The sequence below is a fragment of the Panthera tigris genome, chromosome E3 (genome assembly GCF_018350195.1).
Source record: "Panthera tigris isolate Pti1 chromosome E3, P.tigris_Pti1_mat1.1, whole genome shotgun sequence".
Taxonomy (NCBI): Eukaryota; Metazoa; Chordata; class Mammalia; order Carnivora; family Felidae; genus Panthera; species Panthera tigris.
The window spans coordinates 29,197,250-29,217,439 of record NC_056675.1 but is presented as its reverse complement, the minus strand read 5'-3'; the positions used below and the strand labels follow the sequence as shown (position 1 = coordinate 29,217,439).

The 20,190-nt window shown below is 51.5% G+C and overlaps 2 protein-coding genes across 8 annotated transcripts in view; one reads left to right on the top strand and one right to left on the bottom strand.

The window, feature by feature from the left end:
- BFAR (bifunctional apoptosis regulator) overlaps nucleotides 1–2,559 on the top strand; it is a 34,413-nt gene extending 31,854 nt beyond the window's left edge. For all 7 annotated transcript variants that reach the window (XM_007076858.3, XM_007076857.2, XM_042971306.1 and 4 more), the window contains one exon: nucleotides 1,468–2,559. In XM_007076858.3, the coding sequence (XP_007076920.2) occupies nucleotides 1,468–1,660 (193 nt within the window). In that variant the 3' untranslated portion in view covers nucleotides 1,661–2,559. The remainder of the gene's footprint in view (nucleotides 1–1,467) is intronic.
- A 2,689-nt stretch (nucleotides 2,560–5,248) lies between these two features.
- Nucleotides 5,249–19,551, bottom strand: LOC102970253 (group 10 secretory phospholipase A2-like). Its single transcript, XM_042971310.1, has 4 exons — nucleotides 19,421–19,551; nucleotides 16,237–16,387; nucleotides 14,408–14,514; nucleotides 5,249–5,437 (listed from the first exon to the last, which is right to left on the bottom strand). Exons 1-4 carry the CDS (start codon nucleotides 19,473–19,475, stop codon nucleotides 5,295–5,297), a joined length of 456 nt encoding a protein of 151 aa, XP_042827244.1. The 5' UTR covers nucleotides 19,476–19,551; the 3' UTR covers nucleotides 5,249–5,294.
- Between the last annotated feature and the right edge of the window lie 639 nt (nucleotides 19,552–20,190).

The following is a 20,190-nucleotide window of genomic DNA, read 5'->3' as shown; positions in this document are numbered from 1 at the left end:
CTCTTGGTTGGCTTTCCTTCCTTTTTTTTTTTTTTTTTTTTTTTTTTAAGTTTATTTCTTTATTTTTGAGAAACAGAAAGAACAAGCAGGGGAGGGGCAGAGAGGGAGAGAGAATCCCAAGCAGGCTCCACACTGTCAGCCTGGACCCTGATGCGGGGCTTGAACTCATGAACTGTGAGGTCAGGACCTGAGCCGAAACCAAGAGTCAGACGCTTAACGGACTGAGCCACCCAGGTGCCCCTAAATTGGCTTTCTTAAAAAGAGAGATGCCCAGTCAAGGCTTCCCGCATGGCCGGACCCAGAGACCCAAATGCTGTCATCAGGACTCACCCTCTCCCTCTCTTTGCTGTGTTGTTGTTCAGCCTCAGCTGACTTCGTGCGGGGCCCTTGGTCACTCCGGGCATACATCTGAGCAGCTCGGCAACCCTGGTGGAGAGAGGGCACTTCTTTCCCCATAGCACTGACAGTCGGGGGGGGGGGGGGGGGGTGTGCACACGCTCCTTTGCTCTGATTGGCCCAGCCTGGGTCACATGCCCACCCAGACCTACCACATGATGCAGAGTCATGCCAGGCTCTCCTTATCCAGGCTCAGGACCTGTTCTCACCCCCCAACCAAGGGCTGGCTTCATCAGCCCCACCGAGACCACATGGCAAAGAATGAGGAAGGAGGCCCCCAGAAGGAAAACTCAGAAGGCATTTCCAGAAGAAAGGGGGTGGCTCCTAGACTGGTAGAAGTAACACAGCCCCACACCAGCATCGCACCGTCCTTAAACATCCCATGACTCAAAGAGTTCTTGGCCTCGTCAGTCAGTAACAGCCTATAAACAGTTCCAAAAACCTGACAAGAATCTCCTATTGGTTCATTCATGCACAGTTAGTTGAGCCCCCGCTCTGTCCCGGGCTCTCTGTTGGGCACTGCAGATGTTTTGGTAAAGAAGACAGTCTGGGGACACCTAGGTGGCTCAGACAGTTAAGCGTCTGACTTCGGCTCGGGTCATGGTCTCACGGCTCATGGTTTTGAGCCCCGTGTCAGGCTCCGTGCGGACAGCTTCAGACCCTGTGTCTCCCTCTCTCTCTGCTCCTCCCCCGCTTGTGCTCTTTCTCTCTCTCAAACATAAATAAACATTAAAACAAAAAACAAAAAGAGAAGACAGTCTGGACCCTGACGGCCTACAGCCTCGCAGAGAAACCGTGTCTGTCAGATACATACAAGTGCGACACAGCGATGAAGCAGGTGGGGCTGTGCTGGGGGGTCCTCACCTGGTGTGGGGCTGCCTCCTGCGGGGGGAAGATGGGTCGGTCAGGCAGAGGTGCATCTCAGGCCCCAGGGGACAGGAAGCAAGGTCTGCGCAGCACAGGCAGCCAGGCTGTGCACGAGGATAAAGGCCCGGCGTCCGAGCACTGGGGCATCGTCACAAGGGACCCCATCACGAGTCCACCTCTCAGAGGCTTCTCTTCTTTTTACAGGACTGTGCCTCAGAGGATGTGGAGCCATTTTTGGAAAGTATCGACGCAGGGGCTTTTTGTGGCCATGTTCTGGCCCCTCATTCCTCAGTTTGTCTGCAACTGTCTATTTTACTGGGCCCTGTACTTCAACCCAATTATTAATATCGATCTTGTGGTCAAGGAAGTCCGACGGCTGGAAACCCAGGTGTTGTGACTGGCAGTGCCCAGGCTCTGAAGGATTCTTCCAGCCTCCTCGACATGTGCACACCGATGCTCGAGTAGGGGGCGGGGGGAGTGGACTTCCTGTTTCTCCACCCCGCGAACAAGGTGCTGCTTTGTCAGAGGCTACAACCAGGTCCTCTGTCCCTCTGCCTGCGGCATCGTGGTAGCGGGGACTGACATCCCAGAGCTTGGCCGACACAGCAACAGCACCTCCCCCCCAGCCGCCCTCCTCACAGGGACTTGGGAGGCCCCGTCCACTGGGGCTGTCAGGGACTCGGGGTCCCCAGAGGATGCAGTCTGGCGACTTCAGAAGGCTGCTGGGTCAGCAGTCCCACTTGCCCTGACCTCAGTGACGGACAGAGGCTCCCAGGGCGAGTTGGCAGCACAAGGCTGAGCCTGAGACCAGGCTTGCTGGGGCCAGGCCTGTCCTCTGAATCAAACTTAGGAAAACGGGAAAAGATTTTGTCATAGGCACAGACAATTGCGCATAAAAAAAAATGGAGGAAAAGCTCAAATCCAATGGACGATTCTGTATTATTAAAGAGGTGGTAGGTTTTTCAGATGGAAGCCTCTAAAAGAGTTCGAGACGGAGTGGTGGTCAGACTGTCGTCAGTGTTCTCTGCATTTAATCACTGAAACTTTGGATCCCTAACTTCCAGGGGGGTGTCGAGGACGAAGTCAGGCAGTAATGGAGGGTCATTCTCATCAGGCCGCGCTGCCTCAGTGCCACTTAAAATTACCGTGTGGGGGTTTGTTTGGTTGGTTTTCAGGAATTTAATGTGTAAAATCCAGGAGAGCCCTTATGTTCAAGGAAACATTTTGTGCTTTGACCTCACACTGTATTCTCTTATTGTCCTGTTCTGATGTATAAAACAGCAAGGCATAATTACACCAAGTGCTGTAGTTGTAAATATGAATGAGATGAGGCAGGACCCTTATTTCCTTCCGGGATGAGGACGGCAAGTGTGAATTTGAGCCATCTGAAGATTGGCCCCAGAGGTAAGTTTTGTGAGTCTGTGAACCACTCGTTACTCCTTTTATCTTTGAAGATTTCACTCAAACTTTGCATCTGAAAGTTTGAAGAAATCACTTGAAAGTAAAATAAAAATTTTTGTATAGATAAAAGTTCTATGGGGGCGCCTGGGTGGCTCAAGTTGGTTGAGCGTCCGACTCTCGATTTTGGCTCAGGTCGTGATCTCGTAGGTTGTGAATTCAAGCCCCGCATGGGGCTCTGCACTGATAGCAGGGAGCCCCCCAAATAAACATTAAAAAACATTTTAGGGGCGCCTGGGTGCCTCAGTCGGCTAAGCGTCCGACTTCAGCTCAGGTCATGATCCCACGGTTCGAGTTTGAGCCCCACGTGGGCTGACAGAGTGGAGCCTACTTGGGATTCCCTCTCACTCTCTCTGTCTCTTTCTCCCTCGCCCCCTCTCAAAATAAGTAAACTTAAAAAAAATCTTTTCAATTCTATATAGAGAAAAAATTGCTTAGAAACTGTGCAGAAAATCTTCATTGCCTGACACAACCTACTAGCCACGCTTAAATCCCCCAGCCTGCTGTGAACATGGAACCAGGGAGCCACCCCAAGGTGTCTTAAGTGAAAGGAGGGACAGTGTTTTTTTATCTCCTGCGTTTGCTCGTCAGGCCCCAGGGCTGCCTGACTTTGCGTGTTTCACGGACAGCGACAGGTCTGGAGACACCGCACAGTATTTGACATCGCTGGTCTGGTGCCTGGCTGAGTCACCGTTCTCCTGTCCAGATGAGCACGTGGAGGCTGGCTGGCATCGGTGGAGCTGGGCCCTGGCCACGCTGCCGGTCCAGTGCCCCCACCTGCACCCTGTGGCCCCACGCTGTCCCCACCTGCTCCCCACATCCTGCTCCAAAGATGAGTGTGTAATAGCCACATATGCCCTGCGAAGGAGGAGGGGCAAAGACTGGCCTAGAGCAAGCAGGCTGGGACGGACTCTGGCTTCTTATCGCCAGAGCAGAGACAGGTACAGTCAGGACAAGGGCCACTGGCCACCTCCTCCCTCAGACCCGCTCGATCATAGCGGGTTGGGTACATCAGAAGGAGGCGTTGGTCAAGAATATTCAGACCCTTTGATGCAAACACTCCACTTCTGCAAATCTGCTGTCAGGGAGCAAGAATTCCTGATCCCATTCGGGGTCCTTCCAGGTGGAGTAAGAATCAGATTCATAGGAGACAGAGAATCAAATTTAACTTGGTACATACGGGGGAGCCACACGGGCATGGATATTCCAAAGACGGGCAAAACGAGGCCTTTATGTCCATCCTGAACTAAGGAGAAGGGGGTAGGGGTGTGGGACTTCAAAGGGAAGGCATGCCTTTCACAGGGCGATAAGAGTTGATGTCTGGTAATGAGATGTTTGCCCTGCCATACAGATGGGCCATTCAGATAAAATTTATCTCTGGTAATAACCCTTATTCTAGGACAGACCCCAATTTAGATGCTTCGAGGTAGTTAAGGGAGGGGCAGGGGTTTCTTGTTGAGCCTGCAGGGTCTCTGTTGCTTCAGCTCAAAATAATCTTCAGGCCAGAGTTTCCCGTGCTGGGGCCGCCTGCCCTCCGCCCCTACTCTGGGTTAAGGAACAATCAAAACATGGGAGGTGGGGTGTGGCAAAGATTCACAAGCATCCTCATCACATCAACAATCGATCAAAACTGGAAATATCACCAGTACCCCAAAGTCAGCAACCTATAAAACAGTAGGTAACCGTTATTTAAAATGAAATTCTGGGGGTGCCTGGGTGGCTCACGTCGATTGAGCGTCCGACTTTGGCTCAGGTCATGATCTCACAGTTTGTGGGTCCGAGCTCTGCGTCGGGCTCTGTGCTGACAGCTTGGAGCCTGGAGCCTGCTTCGGATTCTCTCTCTCTCTCATAAATAAAACATTTTAAAAAATGACGTTATCAAAGGTTTTTTAATGACCTGGGGAAAAACGTAGAAAAATCCCATGTGATGGTCTCAACTGCATTTTTGAACATTACAGAAAACAATGACAGTAGCACGCAGAAATGCCACAAGTGGTTATTCTGGATCATGGAAATTCAAGTGATTTTTCTCCCCTCCTTCATATTTGTCTTTGTTTTCCCTTATCTTTGTAAACACTGACTATATACCACTTCTGTAATCAGGAAGTTTAACCATTAGGCAGAGAGGGATGGGAAAGAATATTCTTTCTTAAGCTTCTAACTCCTAGACTAGATCTTCCCAAGAGCGAGCACCTTGTTTACGGCCTCGTCCGGAAACCCAGAGCCAGGCCAGTCACACGGTGGGTGTTCCTTCACGTTTGACCACCCGCCATCAGGAGCAGGTTAGAAGACCGAGTTCAGCCCTTTTCATATAAAGGGCGAGTCTCAAAAATGGCACCAAACCCAATACAGCCACAAGCACGGTTGTGGTTTGTAGAAAATAAGCATGGGACTTTTGACCTTCAACTGGAAACCACACAGGCTCCGGCCCAAGTTCCGGGAGAGAAAGCAAACAAGGGTTGCAGCTTTCACACTCGGCCTCCATTCCCTCCTGCCAAGAACTGAAGGCAGCTGCTGATGAGTGAAAAAGAGTTTTATTTCCTCGTGCAAAAGAACATTCCACGTCAGGCTGGTCAGTCACACCTGGGCGAGTCTGTGTCACACAAGAAACGCGGGTACAATAAGTACTTAAGGTTGTACTCAGTCTGGGCTAAGCAGTTAGCGATCTCCTGGTCGCACCTGCACAAGATTTCTTGGCATTCGTTCTCCGCGGGTCCTGGAAGAAGTGGGGAGACTGAGTTAGAGCAGGCGGTGGCAGAGACTCGAGAACAGGCACTAGGGAAGCCAACGACGCTGGAGGCGGGAAGCGTCATACGTCGCATCTATGCGACACGGGACAAGTCACCGCGTGATCTCCGTCATGGCAGCTTCCAGAGGGAGGTAGCGTCCAACCCATTTTACAGAAAAGGAAATCGAAGTGGCCAGGGAAGCGTTTTCAGATGCAAAGTTCAAAGTCCGTGCGACCTTTTGGCTTCTCTTCCGCATCAATATTACACCGCTTCGGGGAGCCTTGGGCGGCTCAGTCGGTGAAGCGTCCGACTCTTGATCTCGGCTCCGGTCATGATCTCACAGTTGGTGAGATCGACCTCACGTTGGGGTCCACACTGGGGTGTGCAGCCTGCTTGAGGCTCTCTCTGCCTCTCTGTGTCTCTCCCCCAAAACATTTTATATGAATATATATACTATATATATATATATATATATATATATATATATATTCGCATACCCCTTCATCTGAGGATCCATTCTGATAAGCAGTAGGTAGGTGCCTGGGAACCATCTAGAGCTTTTTCTGGGGTACCTGCTCTGCTACTTCTTGGTTGTGTGATCTTGCCTAAGCTTTCGGAGCCAAATCCTCCTGGAAAACCGGGGACACTACCCACTTGGCAGGGCTCCCGGGAAGCCTGAGTGACAACTCCCACAGAAAGCACCCAGAAGGGCTTGGCACAGGACATACACTCGGTCAACGTTGGCTCCACCCGCATATCTCTGCCTTCTTTCTCCACATCGCTTCCACATGCTCCTTCTGGAGTGTCCATCTGTCTCCGCCAGCCCAGGACCTGCCTGGCACAGAGGCAGCCACCCAAAGTCTCCTTCTACCTTGGTGATCCTCCCACTAGAGATTCCCGACCTGGGACTAGAATGATTTGGTGATCTTCAAGTGGTATCTTACTAATCTAGAAGGTATAATGCCTGAAACAGCTTTGGAAATCCCCACCCCCCACCCCCAACCATGCCACCGTGGCCTTTTAGTGCTAGCTTTTAGTTATTCACATAGATATAAATATAAAACCCACCCACCATTAAATCCTTCCAAATTTCCTTCCAGAGGCACCGTGAAGCACCAGCTTTGGAGTTAACCGGCTCAGCCACGGATGTAGCAGCTCTGTGCCTTCAGACACATCATTTCACCCCTTCCAGATGTTTCCTCAGGCCAACGTGAGCATACTAATAATACCTACTTCTAAGGGCTTCTGGGAGAGTGAGAAAACACCCAACAGGTCATTTTACCCAACGTGTAAAATGCAGAGCATACAGCAGGCACTCAGTAAGCTGCAGCTGACCTCCTTAAGGATCCGTTCTTAAAGTGTTCCTTGGAGGGGCGCCTGGGGGGCTCAGTCGTTTGAGCATCCAACCTAGGGCTCAGTCGCCATCTCTCAGTTCATGAGTTCAAGCCCCACATGAGCTCCCTGCTGTCAGCGCAGAGCCTGCTTTGTTTGTATCCTCTGTCCTCCTCTCTCTGCCCCACCCTAACTTGTGCTCTCTCTGAAACAAATAATTAAATAAAAAAACATTAGGAGCGCCTGGGTGGCTCAGTCGGTTAAGCGTTCAACTTCAGCTCAGATCATGATCTCGCAGTTCATGAGTGTGAGCCCTCATCGGGTTCTGTGCTGACAGCTCAGAGCCTGGAGCCTGCTTTGGATTCTGTGTCTCCCTCTCTCTCTGCCCCTTCCCTGTTCACGCTGTCTCTCTCTCAATCAAAAATAAAATATACGTTTTTTTTTTAAAAACATTAAACAAAAAAACTTCCTTCCTTTAAGAAAAAAATTAAAGTAAAATGTTCCTCGGAGACCATCGCAAGGTGAAGCATGAGAGCCAGAAGGCTTGGCTGCACCAGGAGGGAGGGACAGGATGACAGGAGGCAGAAGGCAGGCACTCTCTGGAAATCATCTTCCCAGGCCCTGCTGTGAGCAGACTTGATTAAAGGTATTTATCTGCACAACTGCACTCAGGGTATAAAAGAGTATCCTTGGGGCGCTTGGGTGGCTCAGTCGGTTGAATGTCCAACTCTTGGTTTTGGCTAGGATCATGATGCCAGGGTCACAGGATTGAGCCCTGCATCTGGCTTCACACTGAGGGTGGAACCTGCTAGGGATTCTCTCTCTCCCTCCCTGTCTGTCTGTCTCTCTCTCTGCCTCTGCCCCTCTCTCCCCTGCTTGCACTCTCTCATAAACAAACAAACAAACAAACAAACAATAAAATTTAAAGAGAAAAGAGTGTCCCCCACCTGCTCTGCTGCATTTTTTATTAAGGCAAAATTCCCATAACAATATTTACCATTTTCCAGTGCACAAGTCAGTGGAATTTAGTTCATTCACAACATCGCGCAGTCATCACTTCTATCTAGATCCAAAACATTTCTATCACTTCCAGAAGAAACCCCATTTAGAAGTCACTCCCATTTAGAAGTCACTCCCCATGATCCCTAGTCCCAGCAGTCTGTCCTGCCAACCACGAATCTGCTTTCTGTCTCTATCCCTATCCTGGACCTTTCACATAAGTGGAATCACACATTAGGTGACCTTTTGCGTCTGGCTCCTTTTTCGTAGCATGACTTTTTCAAGGTTCATCCACCTCGTAGCAGGTATGATACTTCTCCTGCCTTAACTTTCCAACACAGCACTTACAATAGCAATTAGCACAGACACGATTTCCCTCTCCTCCTCTTAGACTATAGTTTCCTGCTTCTCCTTCCCGCTCAAAGCCTAGCATGAAGCCGGGCACAGAGCAGATTCTTACCATCTGTTGGGAGAACAATAGCAAAGCCATACGCCATTTCCAATCCTCATCCAAGCCCAGCACCTAAATTTTATTATCCTCATTTTACAGCTGAGGAAAGAGGAGCTCAAAGGGATTCAGTAACTTGTCCAAGGTCACAGCACTAAGCAGAGAGGGGACCCGGATTCCAGCCCAGGATCGGCTGACCCCATGCCTGTACCTGCCTAATGATACCACCCTTTTCCCTGAGCAAGAAAGTTCCTCTCAAAAGCAAGACTTGGCCTCACTGCTCCATGGCCTTAGGAAAGCAACAGCATCAGGTTATCCAAGAATAATAAAAACTTGGGAGTGCCCATGTGGCTCAGCCAGTTAAGCATCCGACTCTTGACTTCAGCTCAAGTCATAATTTCACGGTTCAGGGGACCAAGCCCCGCACCAGGCTCTGCACTGACAGCACAAAGCCTGCTTGGGATTCTGTCTCTCCATCTCTCTCTCTGCCCCCACCCCCCTCCACCCCCCCCCCGGCCCATGCTGTCTCTCTCTCTCCCTCAAAATAAATAAACATGTTTTAAAAACAGGAATAACAAAAACTTAAAAGGAAAAGCAGCCCCCAAGGATTAAGTTTAAAATAAAGGCCTGCCAGTAAATATTATTACAGGCTTAAAAAAATGTTAATATACTGAAGCCAGGCCCATAAATGGAAAATGGGCAACACCTGTAATTAGGTAAACAGCTATGTTCGGAATATCTCCAAACAGAATAAGAGAATATTTTTAGCCCCCCAAAAATGCAGAATAGATATTTTGGTTCTTTTCGTTTGGTTCAGGGAGGACAGGTCTGTAAACAGCCATGGGCTCCACCAGCAGACACACCAATAAATATTTTATAGACACCACTTTCATATGATTAGGGGCAAGGGAAACATGCAGGTCGGAGGGAGAAGGCAGAGATCTTTAACAGCTTTCCCAGGCAAGCCCTATTTCACCTCCTCTCTCTGCTCACAATGGGAGGGGGACAGGGGATGTGCCTGGGAGTAGACACGTGACCACCACATTAGGTGAGACACTTCTTTCCCTGACCTTCATTCAGCTTCCCCAACTCTAAGTAAGAGGATTGAAGGAGAGGATGTCTGAGGCACTCTCGGCTCCTAAAAACTGATACCATGTCTCCATACTAATTCAGCTTTGCTCTGTGCCAAATGCTGATTCATGCTAGGGAGATACAGCTGAGAGTCCATGAATATCTAAGACCAGCCTTCGGGTAACCGCTCTGACGGTTTCCTCCCGGCAGCACAGAAGTTGCGGGCTTAATGGAGAGTCATGCCAGAGCCTCTGTTTTCTCTGGTGGAGGTGGCAGGGGTCAGAGAGAGGTTCAGATCAGGAGGACAGCTGGAGAAGGGAGGAGAGAGAATAACAACCCCCATCGGATCTGTTTCTCATGTTATAAGCCCCTTTTTCATCTGTACAACACCCATCTTCCAGATAAGGGAATGGAAGTTCAGGGAGGTATCCATCTAGGGCCACGTGATTTTCAACAAGGGTCCCAAGACTCTTTAATGGAGAAAGATGAATCTCTTCAACAAATGGTGCCAGAACAACTGGATGCCCACAGGCAAAAGGATGACGTTGGACCCCTACCTCACACCATATACAAACATGAACTCAAAGTGGATCGATGACCTAAATGTAAGAGTTCAAATTATAAAACTATCAGAAGAAAAGAGGGGTAAGTCTTCATGATGTAGGATCTGGCAGTGGATTCTTAAGACACCAAAAACCTGATCAACCAAAGACAAAACAGATAAACTGGACTTGATCAAAATGAAAACTTTTGTGCATTCAAGATGTTATTGATAAAATGCAAAGACAACCTACAACCTGGGAGAAAACATTTGCAAATCACGTATCTGATAAGAATCCAGGACCAACAATATATAAAAAACTCCTATAACTCAACAATAAAAACAACACAATTAAAAATGAGCAAAGGGGATGGGGCACCTGGGTGGCTCAGTCCATTAAGTGTCCGACTCTTAGTTTTGGCTCAGCTCATGATCTCATGGTTCGTGAGTTCGACCTGCACCCACATTAGGCTCCGTGCTGACAGTGTGGAGCCTGCTTAGGATTCTCTCTCTCTCCCACTCTCTCTGCCCCTCCCCTGCCTTCTCTCTCTCTCTCTCTCTCTCTCTGAAAATAAATAAACTTAAAAAAAAATTTTTTTAAGGCACCTAACTCTTGATTTCAACTCAGGTCGTGATCTCAAAGTTTGTGAGTTTGAGCCCCGAGTTGGGCTCTGTGCTGTCAAGCATGGAGCCTCCTTGGGATTCTCTCTCTCTCTGTCTCTCTCTGCATCCCTCTCCCTCTCTAAAAGTAAATCAACAAACTTTAAAAAAAAAATCTTTTAAATAAAGCACACATTAAAAAAAAAAAATGAGCTAAGGGGAGCCTGGTGGCTCAGTTGGTACAGCACGCAATTCTCCATCTTGGGGTTGCGAGTTCAAGCCACATGTTGGATGCAGAGATTACTTAAAAGGAGAAACTTTAAGAATGAATGAATGAATGAATGAATGAATAAAATGAGCAAAAGATTTGAATAGACATTTCTCCAAAGAAAATATAAAAACGGCCAAACAAGCACATGAAAAGACGCTCAACAGCATTAGCCATTAGGGAAATGCACACCAGAATCACTGAGGCACACACATCACCCCCACTACAAACAAACAAAACACCATGGAAAATAACAAGCGTTGATAAGGCCGTGGAAAAACTGGATCCCTCAGACACGGCTGAATGAGAATGTGATGTGGTGTGGCTGCTGTAGAAAAGTTGAGTGGCTCCTCGAAAAGTAAAACAGAGAATTACCAGATGACCCAGTTCATCCCACTGGCAGTGATGTACCCCAAAGAAATAAAAGCAGGCACTCAAACAAATACCTGTTCACGAATGTTCAGAGTAGCACTATTCCCAGTACTCAGAAGGTGTGAAGAACTCAATGTCCACCAACAGATGAATGGATAAACAGAATGTGGTTGATCCCTACAAACAGAGTGTTAGCCGTAAAAAGGAAGGAGTTTTAGCTACCTGCTACAACATGGGTGAACCTAGGGGCGTCTGGGTGGCTCAGTCGGTTAAGCATCCAACTTTGGCTCAGGTCATGATCTCACGGTTTGAGGGTTTGAGCCCTTCGTCGGGCTCTGTGCTGACAGCTCTGAGCCTGGAGCCTGCTTGAGATTCTGGGTCTCCCACTCTCTCTGCCTCTCCCCTGCTCATGCTGTCTCTTTCTCTGTCTCTCTCAAAAATAAATAGACATTAAAAAAATTTTTTTAATAAAATAAAATGGATTCCGCTTTTTAATTGAAAGGAAGCTGTAAATTGAAAATACCATCCATCCATCAGAAGGTAATCTTAAAAATAAATGCCCCAGTTCTTTTCTTACTGCTTTGTTTAAAAAACAAACAAACAAACAAAAAAACAGTAAGATTGCCCTGAGGGACACTTAACATTTTTAACTGCTGTTTTATTATTCTTTTAATTTCAGAAGTGGCTGGGCCTATAAAATGTACAGTAAGGTTAGGATAGATTCTGTTACAATTATCCTCATTAAATGCATGCCGCTTGGAGGTAAAGATAAGTAAGTAGATAAATGGATGGGTAGATAGGAAGAATTTTTTTCAAGCCAGAATTAAATTGATGAACTGAAGTGTTCTTGGATATAAGCCAGAAGCCTGTTCTATTAAAAAAAAAAAAAAAAAAGTAGGGCACCTGGGTGGCTCAGTGATTAAGCATCCGACTCTTGATTCCAGCTCAGGTCATGATCTCATGGTCCGTGGGTTCGCGTCCCACGTTAGGCTTTGCACTGGCAGCACAGAGCCTGCTTGGGATTTCTCTCTTTCTCTCTCTCTCTCAAAATAAATAAATAAACATTCAAAAAAAAAAGTCACCAAATGTTCCAGGGATGTGAAAGCTAAAGTAGCAATGAACTGAGAACTTCTCCTCCACAAAGTTAGAAAAATCAAGAGAATTGAAAGAGGGGGCACTTGGGTGGCTCCGTCAGTGAAGCATCCAACTCTTGATTTTAGCCTAGGTCCTGATCTCAGGATAATGAGTTCAAGCCCCACTTTGGGCTCCATGCCGGGTGTGAAGCCTACTTTATTAATAAAAAAAATAATTTTTTTTAATGTGTATTTATTTTTTTTGAGACAGAGAGACAAAAAGTACAGGCAGGGGAGGGGCAGAGAGAGAGAGGGAGACACAAAATCCGAAGCAGGCTGTCAGCACAGAGCCTGAGGCGGGGCTCGAACCCACAAACCGTGAGACGATGACCTGAGCCGAAGTCGGACGCTCAACCAGCTGAGCCACCCAGCCGCCCCTGATTTTTTAAATACTGGCTCAAACTGTTCTAAACATTGTGCAGGTGAGGCAAGATGTTTGCAGGATAAACGTAGCCCACGGGACACCAAACTGCAATACTGTTATCCCTATTTTGAGAGAGGAGCCCACAGTGTTCCAGAGAGAGGAAAGGGTTTTCCCGGGGTCCCCAAATGGTGAGTGGTAGATGTCTGTAGAACACAGACTCGTTTTGCGGGTTCAGCCTTAGGGAGGAAGGGCCAGTGACATGAGCACTCACACTACAAAGTCAGTCCAAGTTCTACTCCCCGCCCCACCCCCCACCCCCGTTTCACAAGGAAAGAACCCATGGCCTCTGGTCCTCCTAGCACAGGACATTTGAGGCCAGAGTCTAAGAGCTATGGCATAGGGGGGTCATCAAACCACACCAAGGTGGGGCTGGCCTGCATCTTGAGACTCACCCACTGGGGCTGGGAGGTGAGGAAAGGGAGGCGTGGGTCCCTCTCACTAAGCTCTTTGCTTTCATTTGCTTTTGCTCCCTAACATTTTGTTGTAGAAAATCTCAAACCCAGAAAAAAGCTGAAAGAACATCTGCATACCTACCTCGTAGAGTCTACCATTGACATTTTGTTTCACCCGTTACCCCTCCGTCTGTCCACCCACCCATCTGTCTGTCCACCTTTTTATTGTATTTTGTTTCAATGCCTGTCAGAGTAATTTGCAGAGATCAGGCACTTTACCTTTCAACAGTTCAGGCTGTGTATGCCTTTCCTTTTCTTTTTTCTTTCAAAGAGCATTTTTTTTTAATGTTTATTTGTGAGAGAGAGAGAGAGAGAGAGAGAGAGAGAGAGAGGGAGGGAGAGAGGGAGAGAGTACACGCAGGGGAGGGGCAGAGAGAGAGGGAGACAGAGGATCCGAAGCAGGCTCCGTGCTGTCAGTGCAAAGCCCCACGCGGGTCTTGAACCCACAAACTGCGCGATCATGACCTGAGCCGAAGACGGACGCTCAACCGACTGAGCCACCCAGGTACCCTTATTCCTTTTCTTTTTAAGCTGTGATTCACAAGTAATTCATGAAGACATTCTCTTTGGGGGTGAGGGGGGAGGAAACATTACAGGAACGTGAAATTGCCTTCTGCCACTGCCACCCCCAGCCTGATCCCGTCTTGCAGTGTATCTTTACATACCTTTTTCTGAGCTCTGCAAGTGTCTACACGTAGCCACGGAAAGCAAGTAGGCTACTAGTTTGCAAGCTGCTGCTTTTTTTTTTTTTTTTTTTTAAACAGAAATGGTGCTTTCCTGGACATATCATTCTGTGGTTTGTTCCTCCGCTCGCTACAGTCTCCCGCAGTAAGAATACCTCATGGGTTTCTTTACCCAGGCCCCATCGGATGGGCATGGAGGCTGGAGGTACCTGGTGATATCTCTTTTAGCTTTGGTCCAGACAACAAAGAAATAGGTTTCTTTGTTTGCATTTCTTTTTTTTTTTGGTACGTTTATTTATTTTTGATAGAGAGAGACAGAACCCGAGTAGGGGAGGGGCAGAGAGAGAAGGAGACCCAGAATCCGAAGCAGGCCCCGGGCTCCGAGCAATCAGCGCAGAGCCCCACGCGGGGCTCGAACTCATCAACCGGCGAGATCATGCGCTGGGCGGAAGCTGTACATTTAACCGACTGAGCCACCTGCATGCCCCTCTTTGTTTTTGTCAGTGCTCCGTGTTGAAGATCGCTTGCAGTAAATCCCCCCAGGGGGTGGTGTTGACCGTTGGAAGCTGGGGTGAGCTATTGCAGCCGGGACGCCCGGGGCCACTCGCGGAAGCGGGTGGCGCTGGGGACTCACCACACACGATGCTCTGATTGACGCACTGCCACGAGTACCGCTCCATCTTAGGGCTGCATCCGGCCTGCTCGGCACGCGTGTAGCAGCAGTCGTGCCGATGACAGCACCTGTGGGTGGCAGACGGGCAGGCCAGCAGGTGGGTGGAGGCGGGGATGCCCTCTCGGCCATCCTCCCGGGTAAGCGAAGTCTCGCAGGGGGTCAGCATCTTCTGGGCCGAGCTTTGTCCCCGAGAATCCCCACCCTGGGAAATGATTCTGCTGACCCCAGTGTGGGGCGCCCTGGCACGGTCCCCTGGCCCCTGCCTGTCTCACTCTGTGTCTCTGAGCTCCAGCCACACCCGCCGCCTCTCTGTGCTGGGAGTGAGCCAAGCCCCGCGTGCCTCCTGACTTTGCACGTGACCTGCCCTCTCTCTGCCTGGGGCAGCTTCCCGCCCATCCTTCCTCCCTCAGGTCTCAGCCCAAGAACTGCTCCCATCCCAGAATGTCATCCAGCCCCTGGCCTCCCCAGTCTATAACAGCGTGCCGGTTACACCCTCTCATAAAACTAGGTCCTTCCCTTCAGGGCAGGTTTACAATGAGACCCTCACTTTCCGGAGAAGACTGATCAGCTTCTGTCCTCCTCAATGGCCAGAGCCCCAGAGCTCTATGGGGACAAGACCACTTCTGCTCCATTCTGCACAGTGTCCCCCGTGTCCAGCCATGGCCTGCTGCATAAGAGGATCTCAATGATAATAATAATAACTGGCTGTTGCGAAATGCTGAGAAACATCCACAAATGTCCTTAACCCTGTCCTTCCTTCCTTCATTCACTGGTATCGTCTCCCTCCAGCCGCCAGTGGAGTCGCTCTGTGGAGCCCTCGGTGGGGTCCCGCAGGGAGAGGTCGGCCAGATTCCGCTCCGCCCTCAAGGAGCCCCCAGGCTGGTGGGGGAGAGACAAGCCACCAGACCCCACGTGCTTGGTGAGAAGTGCTGGAAAGTGGGGGAAAAGGGATGGGGATTCTGGGAGCCAGAGGCCAGAATGGGTATGCGAGGCCCAGCCAGCCTTCGGGGAAGCCTTCCCAAAGGGGGCAATGCCTGGGCTGCACTTGGAGGGCTTGGAGAAAGCAGACAACCACCCGTGGGCGGGCAGGGCCGGCAGCAGGAGCCGGGGAAGGGCAGGGAGGAGCCAAAAGCTGTCCTTGACAATCAAATCCTCTAAGCCAGGGAAGAGACTGTCAAATTCTGCCCTCTGCCACCTACTAGCTGTGTGGAAATGGACGGGTGGCTATGCCTCCCTGAGCCTCCGGGGACGGCCCGCCTGCCCGCCTCCAAGGATGACCAGGATAAATGAAAGCCAGTCTGGAAAGATCTAAACCCACAGCCTTGCACAGAACAGGCACTTCTCACATGGTAGCGGAGCGCAGTGATTAGGGGCACAAATCCAGCCACACTGCCTGGGTTCAGATCCCAGCCCCCACCCCTTACCCTCTATGTGGCCCCAGACAAGTTACTTCATCTCTCCTGCCTCAGTGTCCTCATCTCTGAAATGGGTTGTTGTGAGGATGAGAGGGGTTCTCAGGACAGATCCTGGTGCGTAATAAGTCGGATCAACTTTATGGTTTTTTTTTTTTTCAACCAAAGTAATCAGCCCACAGCCAGGCTGGGGGGCAGCCGACACCAAGGTGTGCCCTCATTGGCCATGTTACCCAGGAGGCCCTGAGCCTCCTGCAAGGCTGTACCATGTGCTGGAATAGTCCAAACAGCAACGTCAGTTGTGGGTATTTCCTTATAGGCTTTAACTACCCCAGGGAGTGGGGGACCTTCTAAGCCCAGGCTGGAGCGTGCACTCACCAGTCGATGGCATCCCGGGGCTGGCCATGGCCACCCAGGCCACAGTAGCAGCCGTAGCTTATGTAGGACAGGGGGTTGCGGGTGCCAACACAATTCATGGTCCCTGCCAATTCTAGAAGCCCACGCCGGTGCACATGTGACCTCCAGGAAGCTAGGGGGAAACAAAGGTCAGAGGTTGCAAGGCAGGGCTTGAGTAAGGGCACTAGTCCAAGAAGGGCTTGGATGACTGGGTTCGAATCCTGCCTCTCCTCCTTCCTAGCTGTGTGACCTTGGACAATGTACTCAACCTCTCTGTGCCTTGGTTTTCTCATTTATAAAACAGGGAGACAAGGAGACCTCGCTTCATAGAATGAGATGACATCACACATGTAAAACACGTGGCACATGACAAGCTCTGTTATTAATATCTTCAAGGCAGCCATGAAAGAGAAAACAAGTTCCAGAGCCACAATATCTGAAAGAGCACACCACTGGGCCTTTGCACGGGCTGGCCCCTCTTCCTGGAATGTCCTGATTTCCAATCTCCCGCCCTAGTCAACTCCAGATGAAGTCAGATCGCAAGTCCCACATCAAATATCTGTCCAGTTGCCTGTGCTGGGCACTGGGCATCAGAGATGAGCTCAACAGGGTCCCTGCCACTAAGGAGGGCTCCTCTGCTTTGCTGTCCCTGGGTCTCCCCTGCCCTCCCTCCCCCACCAGTCCCCTCCAGAGTCTGGCTCTGGGCCCTCCGCATCTCCTTATTTCCACTGCCCAGGCGTGGCTTGCTCCCACATTGGAAGGCCCTGCAGCCTGTGCCCAGCCATTCTCTGGGTACCCGTGCAGCTGTGACATGCAGCCCTGCATTTCACAGATGAGGAACAGGAGAGCCGCGGAGGTAGGACGACCCCCACAGTCAACAGGAACCTGATCTGACCCGGGGGCTCCAGCCCAGGCTTATGACCTCCACACCTTCCTCTTCACTAATAACAGCAAGGGAAGGAGGCCAGGCAGGGTGACAGAATCGAGGGGCATCAATGGGGCCACGGCTTGGGGCCAGGGGCCCCCAAACCCGCTGTGACCTGGGCATCCATGAATCGCAAAGCACCTCCTCCTTCTGGTGAAGCAACGAGTCTGCTCTCTGGCTTTTGGTCAAAACCAATCCCTTAAACCTCACCTCCCATCGAGCACTGTGCTCCCCAATTTACAGGCATCTCCTGCTGTCAACAGCATAGCGGCCTTGTCTTGTGGGCAGCCATTACCCCATTTACAGATTGGGAGACTGAGGGTAGGAGATTCCCAGGGCTGGCAAGGCCCAGAGCAGTAACCCCCGCCGGGTTGTGCCTGACTCCTGGGCGTCTGCTCTCCACCGCGCAGGGACTGAGAGTCCAGAGAGGGCTTGTGCATTCCACCTGCCCATAACATCTCAACTCTTCATCTGAAACAAGTTTTCATCACCCTGACTTTTTTTTAATGTTTATTTATTTAGAGAGAGATAGAGACAGCACTAGCAGGGGAGAGGCAGAGAAAGAGGGAGAGAGAGGATCCCAAGCAGGCTCTGCACTGTTGGCACAAAGCCCGATGCAGGGCTCGAACTCACAAACCGTGAGATCATGACCTGAGCTGAAACCAAGAGTCAGAGGCCTAACCCACTGAGCCACCCAGGCGCCCCACCCTGACTTTTTGTGAAGAGTCCCGGCCAAAATTAAACCCACTGTTGTTTTTTCTCAGTGGAAAAAAAAAAATTACCACGCTTATTGGGGCAGGAGGAGAGTGATGAGTTAAATAGAAAGAAAAGGTAGAAACGAGTTTAGTTCAAAGTCTCGCCTTCCTCTCTGGGTGATCAGTCCTTGCTCTTGTCGAACTGGCCAGGTGCTGCTCCCAGCTGCCCACACCTCTGCCTGTGGCTCCCCCCACCCTCCAGATAAAGCTCTGGGGCCACACCACAACCCAGAGGTCCTGTAGAGGTCCTGTCTCACCGCCCCCACATGGAACACGCTCACCAGTACCCTCTCCTCCAGTCAAACTTCCTATCACATACACCCCCTCGCTGCAAATGCCCTCACCCCGTGCTCACCTGGCTCACCTGTCACCTCCTTCTATAATCTGCCTGGTCCCCAGGTGACCGCAGGGGTCCTTATCACGCTGGGCTGCTGTCTGCCTATGGGAGTGGCCCTTCTGGACTGGGAGCTCTTTGAGGGCGGATCTCTGCTGTAGACAGGTCCAGATGATCTCGCTGGCACGAAGTGGGCTTCCAGAAAAAGTCCCTTGATCCCCTGGCTTCCAGCAAGCCCCTTGGAACACTCCCAGTCCCAGCATATCTAACAGGGCCCCAGTCCTAACCCCACACCCAAAAGCGCTCCCTAGAGGTCCTCCGCCCTGACCTGACCACACTCTGGCATCTCAGGGTCCTGGGCACAGCCCTACACAGAACCAAGACATGGGGAAGACGCCCAGCACTGGGTTTGGAACCAAGGAAAACACTCCCTCCGTGCCAACTTAGGTGAGGCAGGTCATTCTGGGGTCTGTTTGCTCTGTCTGCCCACGACAGCACCAAGGTTATCCAGGCGTCCCATGGGCCTGAGAGAGAGAGACACACACACACACACACACAGAGAGAGAGAGAGAGAGAGAGAGAGAGAGAGAGAGAGAGAGAGAGAGTGTGTGTGTGTCTATGTGGGGCTGTCTGGTATGTCTGAGTTGTGTGTGTGTGTGTGTGTGTGTGTGTGTGTGTGTGTGTGTGTGTTCCCTCCGAGGTATCTTTGCCTGTGTCTGCATGTGTGAGGCTGAAGGTGTCCTGTGCCCACCTGTCTCCCTGCTTGTGGCGCGTCTGTGTATTTTCCTGTGAGTGGCTGTGTCTGTGCACCCCAGAAATAGGGGCAGGCGAGAAAGCCACCTTGTGTACTTCCCCTGCTCCTCCCAGGCGTTCCCCAGGGAGTCCTACCTCAGGGACAGGTGGAGTGAAGGATGGTTCCCAGACCCCAGGCCGGGTGACTGGGGGGCGCCCCTGGGGCAGGGCTTGGGGGGAGTGGGGGGACAGAGTTCCTGGAAACTTGCTAAGGAAAGCAGCAGTGGGGCCAGGAAGGAGCGCTGGGGGCTGTAGGGGCCCCGGGGACGCTGGAGAGGCTGATGGGTCGGAGGGTTTGCAGAGGGACGGGGCGGCGGGGCTCCCGGGTCCTCCGGGGGGCCCCCCTCCTCACTCACTCACCCGCGCCGAGCCCGAGTCCGGGTCCCAGCACCAGCAGCAGCAGCAGCGGCAGCATTACGCGCGGGCTCAGAGGCGGCGGACCGAGGGACGGCTGCAGGTGCGGGCCGCTCCGGCGGCGGGACTAGCCTCGGGGCCGGGCGCACCCGCTCCCGGACGCCCCGCCTGGCCCCGCCCCCGGCCTCAGCCGGCCCCCCCGGGGCCCCCGGCACGCGGGCGGGCGGGGCTGGCGCTCCAGGACCTCCGCAGCTGGGCCCCCAGGTGGGCAGTGGGCGCGCCGGGCCGGCGGGAGAATCCGGCCCTGGGGTGTCGGACGGGGAACTGGGGAGAATTACGGAGAGAGGGCACGGGTCGGGTCCAGGAGCAAATGTGTAACCGAGGTGCTCTGCTCACGGTGGTCACCTGCAGCCCCCCACCCCCCCGGCGCTCACCTGGGCGCCCCAAAGGAGCACAAGTCTTGGGCGGGGTGGGGTGGGGGAGGAACCGAACTGATGATCTTAAACAGTTTAAATGCGGGAAACGTGACTCGGAATCAACCCTCCGCGACCCCCCCCCGCCCCCACCCTAGATTCCTAGACGGAGCTGGAGTCGTGGGGGAGGGGGACGAGGCTGCAGGCGGGTCTGAGCAAAACCCACACCTAGGTCCCTTCTCGCCTCGGGCTTCCCATCCGCTCAGGGGCAAAGAAGGGCCGCGAGGGGCGACGACTTGAGGCCTGGGAAGGTCGACCACAGCAGCAGGTGCTCGGTCCTGGAGACAGATGACAATCGCGACG

Bases quoted from the DNA above. Each gene is read 5' to 3' on its own strand.
- LOC102970253 (XM_042971310.1), bottom strand. From the start codon at position 19,475: ATGCTGCCGCTGCTGCTGCTGCTGGTGCTGGGACCCGGACTCGGGCTC. The intron at 14,515-16,236 runs GTGAGTGCACGC...TGCCACCCACAG, and splicing joins CCCCGGGATGCCATCGACTG to GTGCTGTCATCGGCACGACT. The intron at 5,438-14,407 runs GTGAGTCCCCAG...CACTTCTTCCAG, and splicing joins CAATCAGAGCATCGTGTGTG to GACCCGCGGAGAACGAATGC.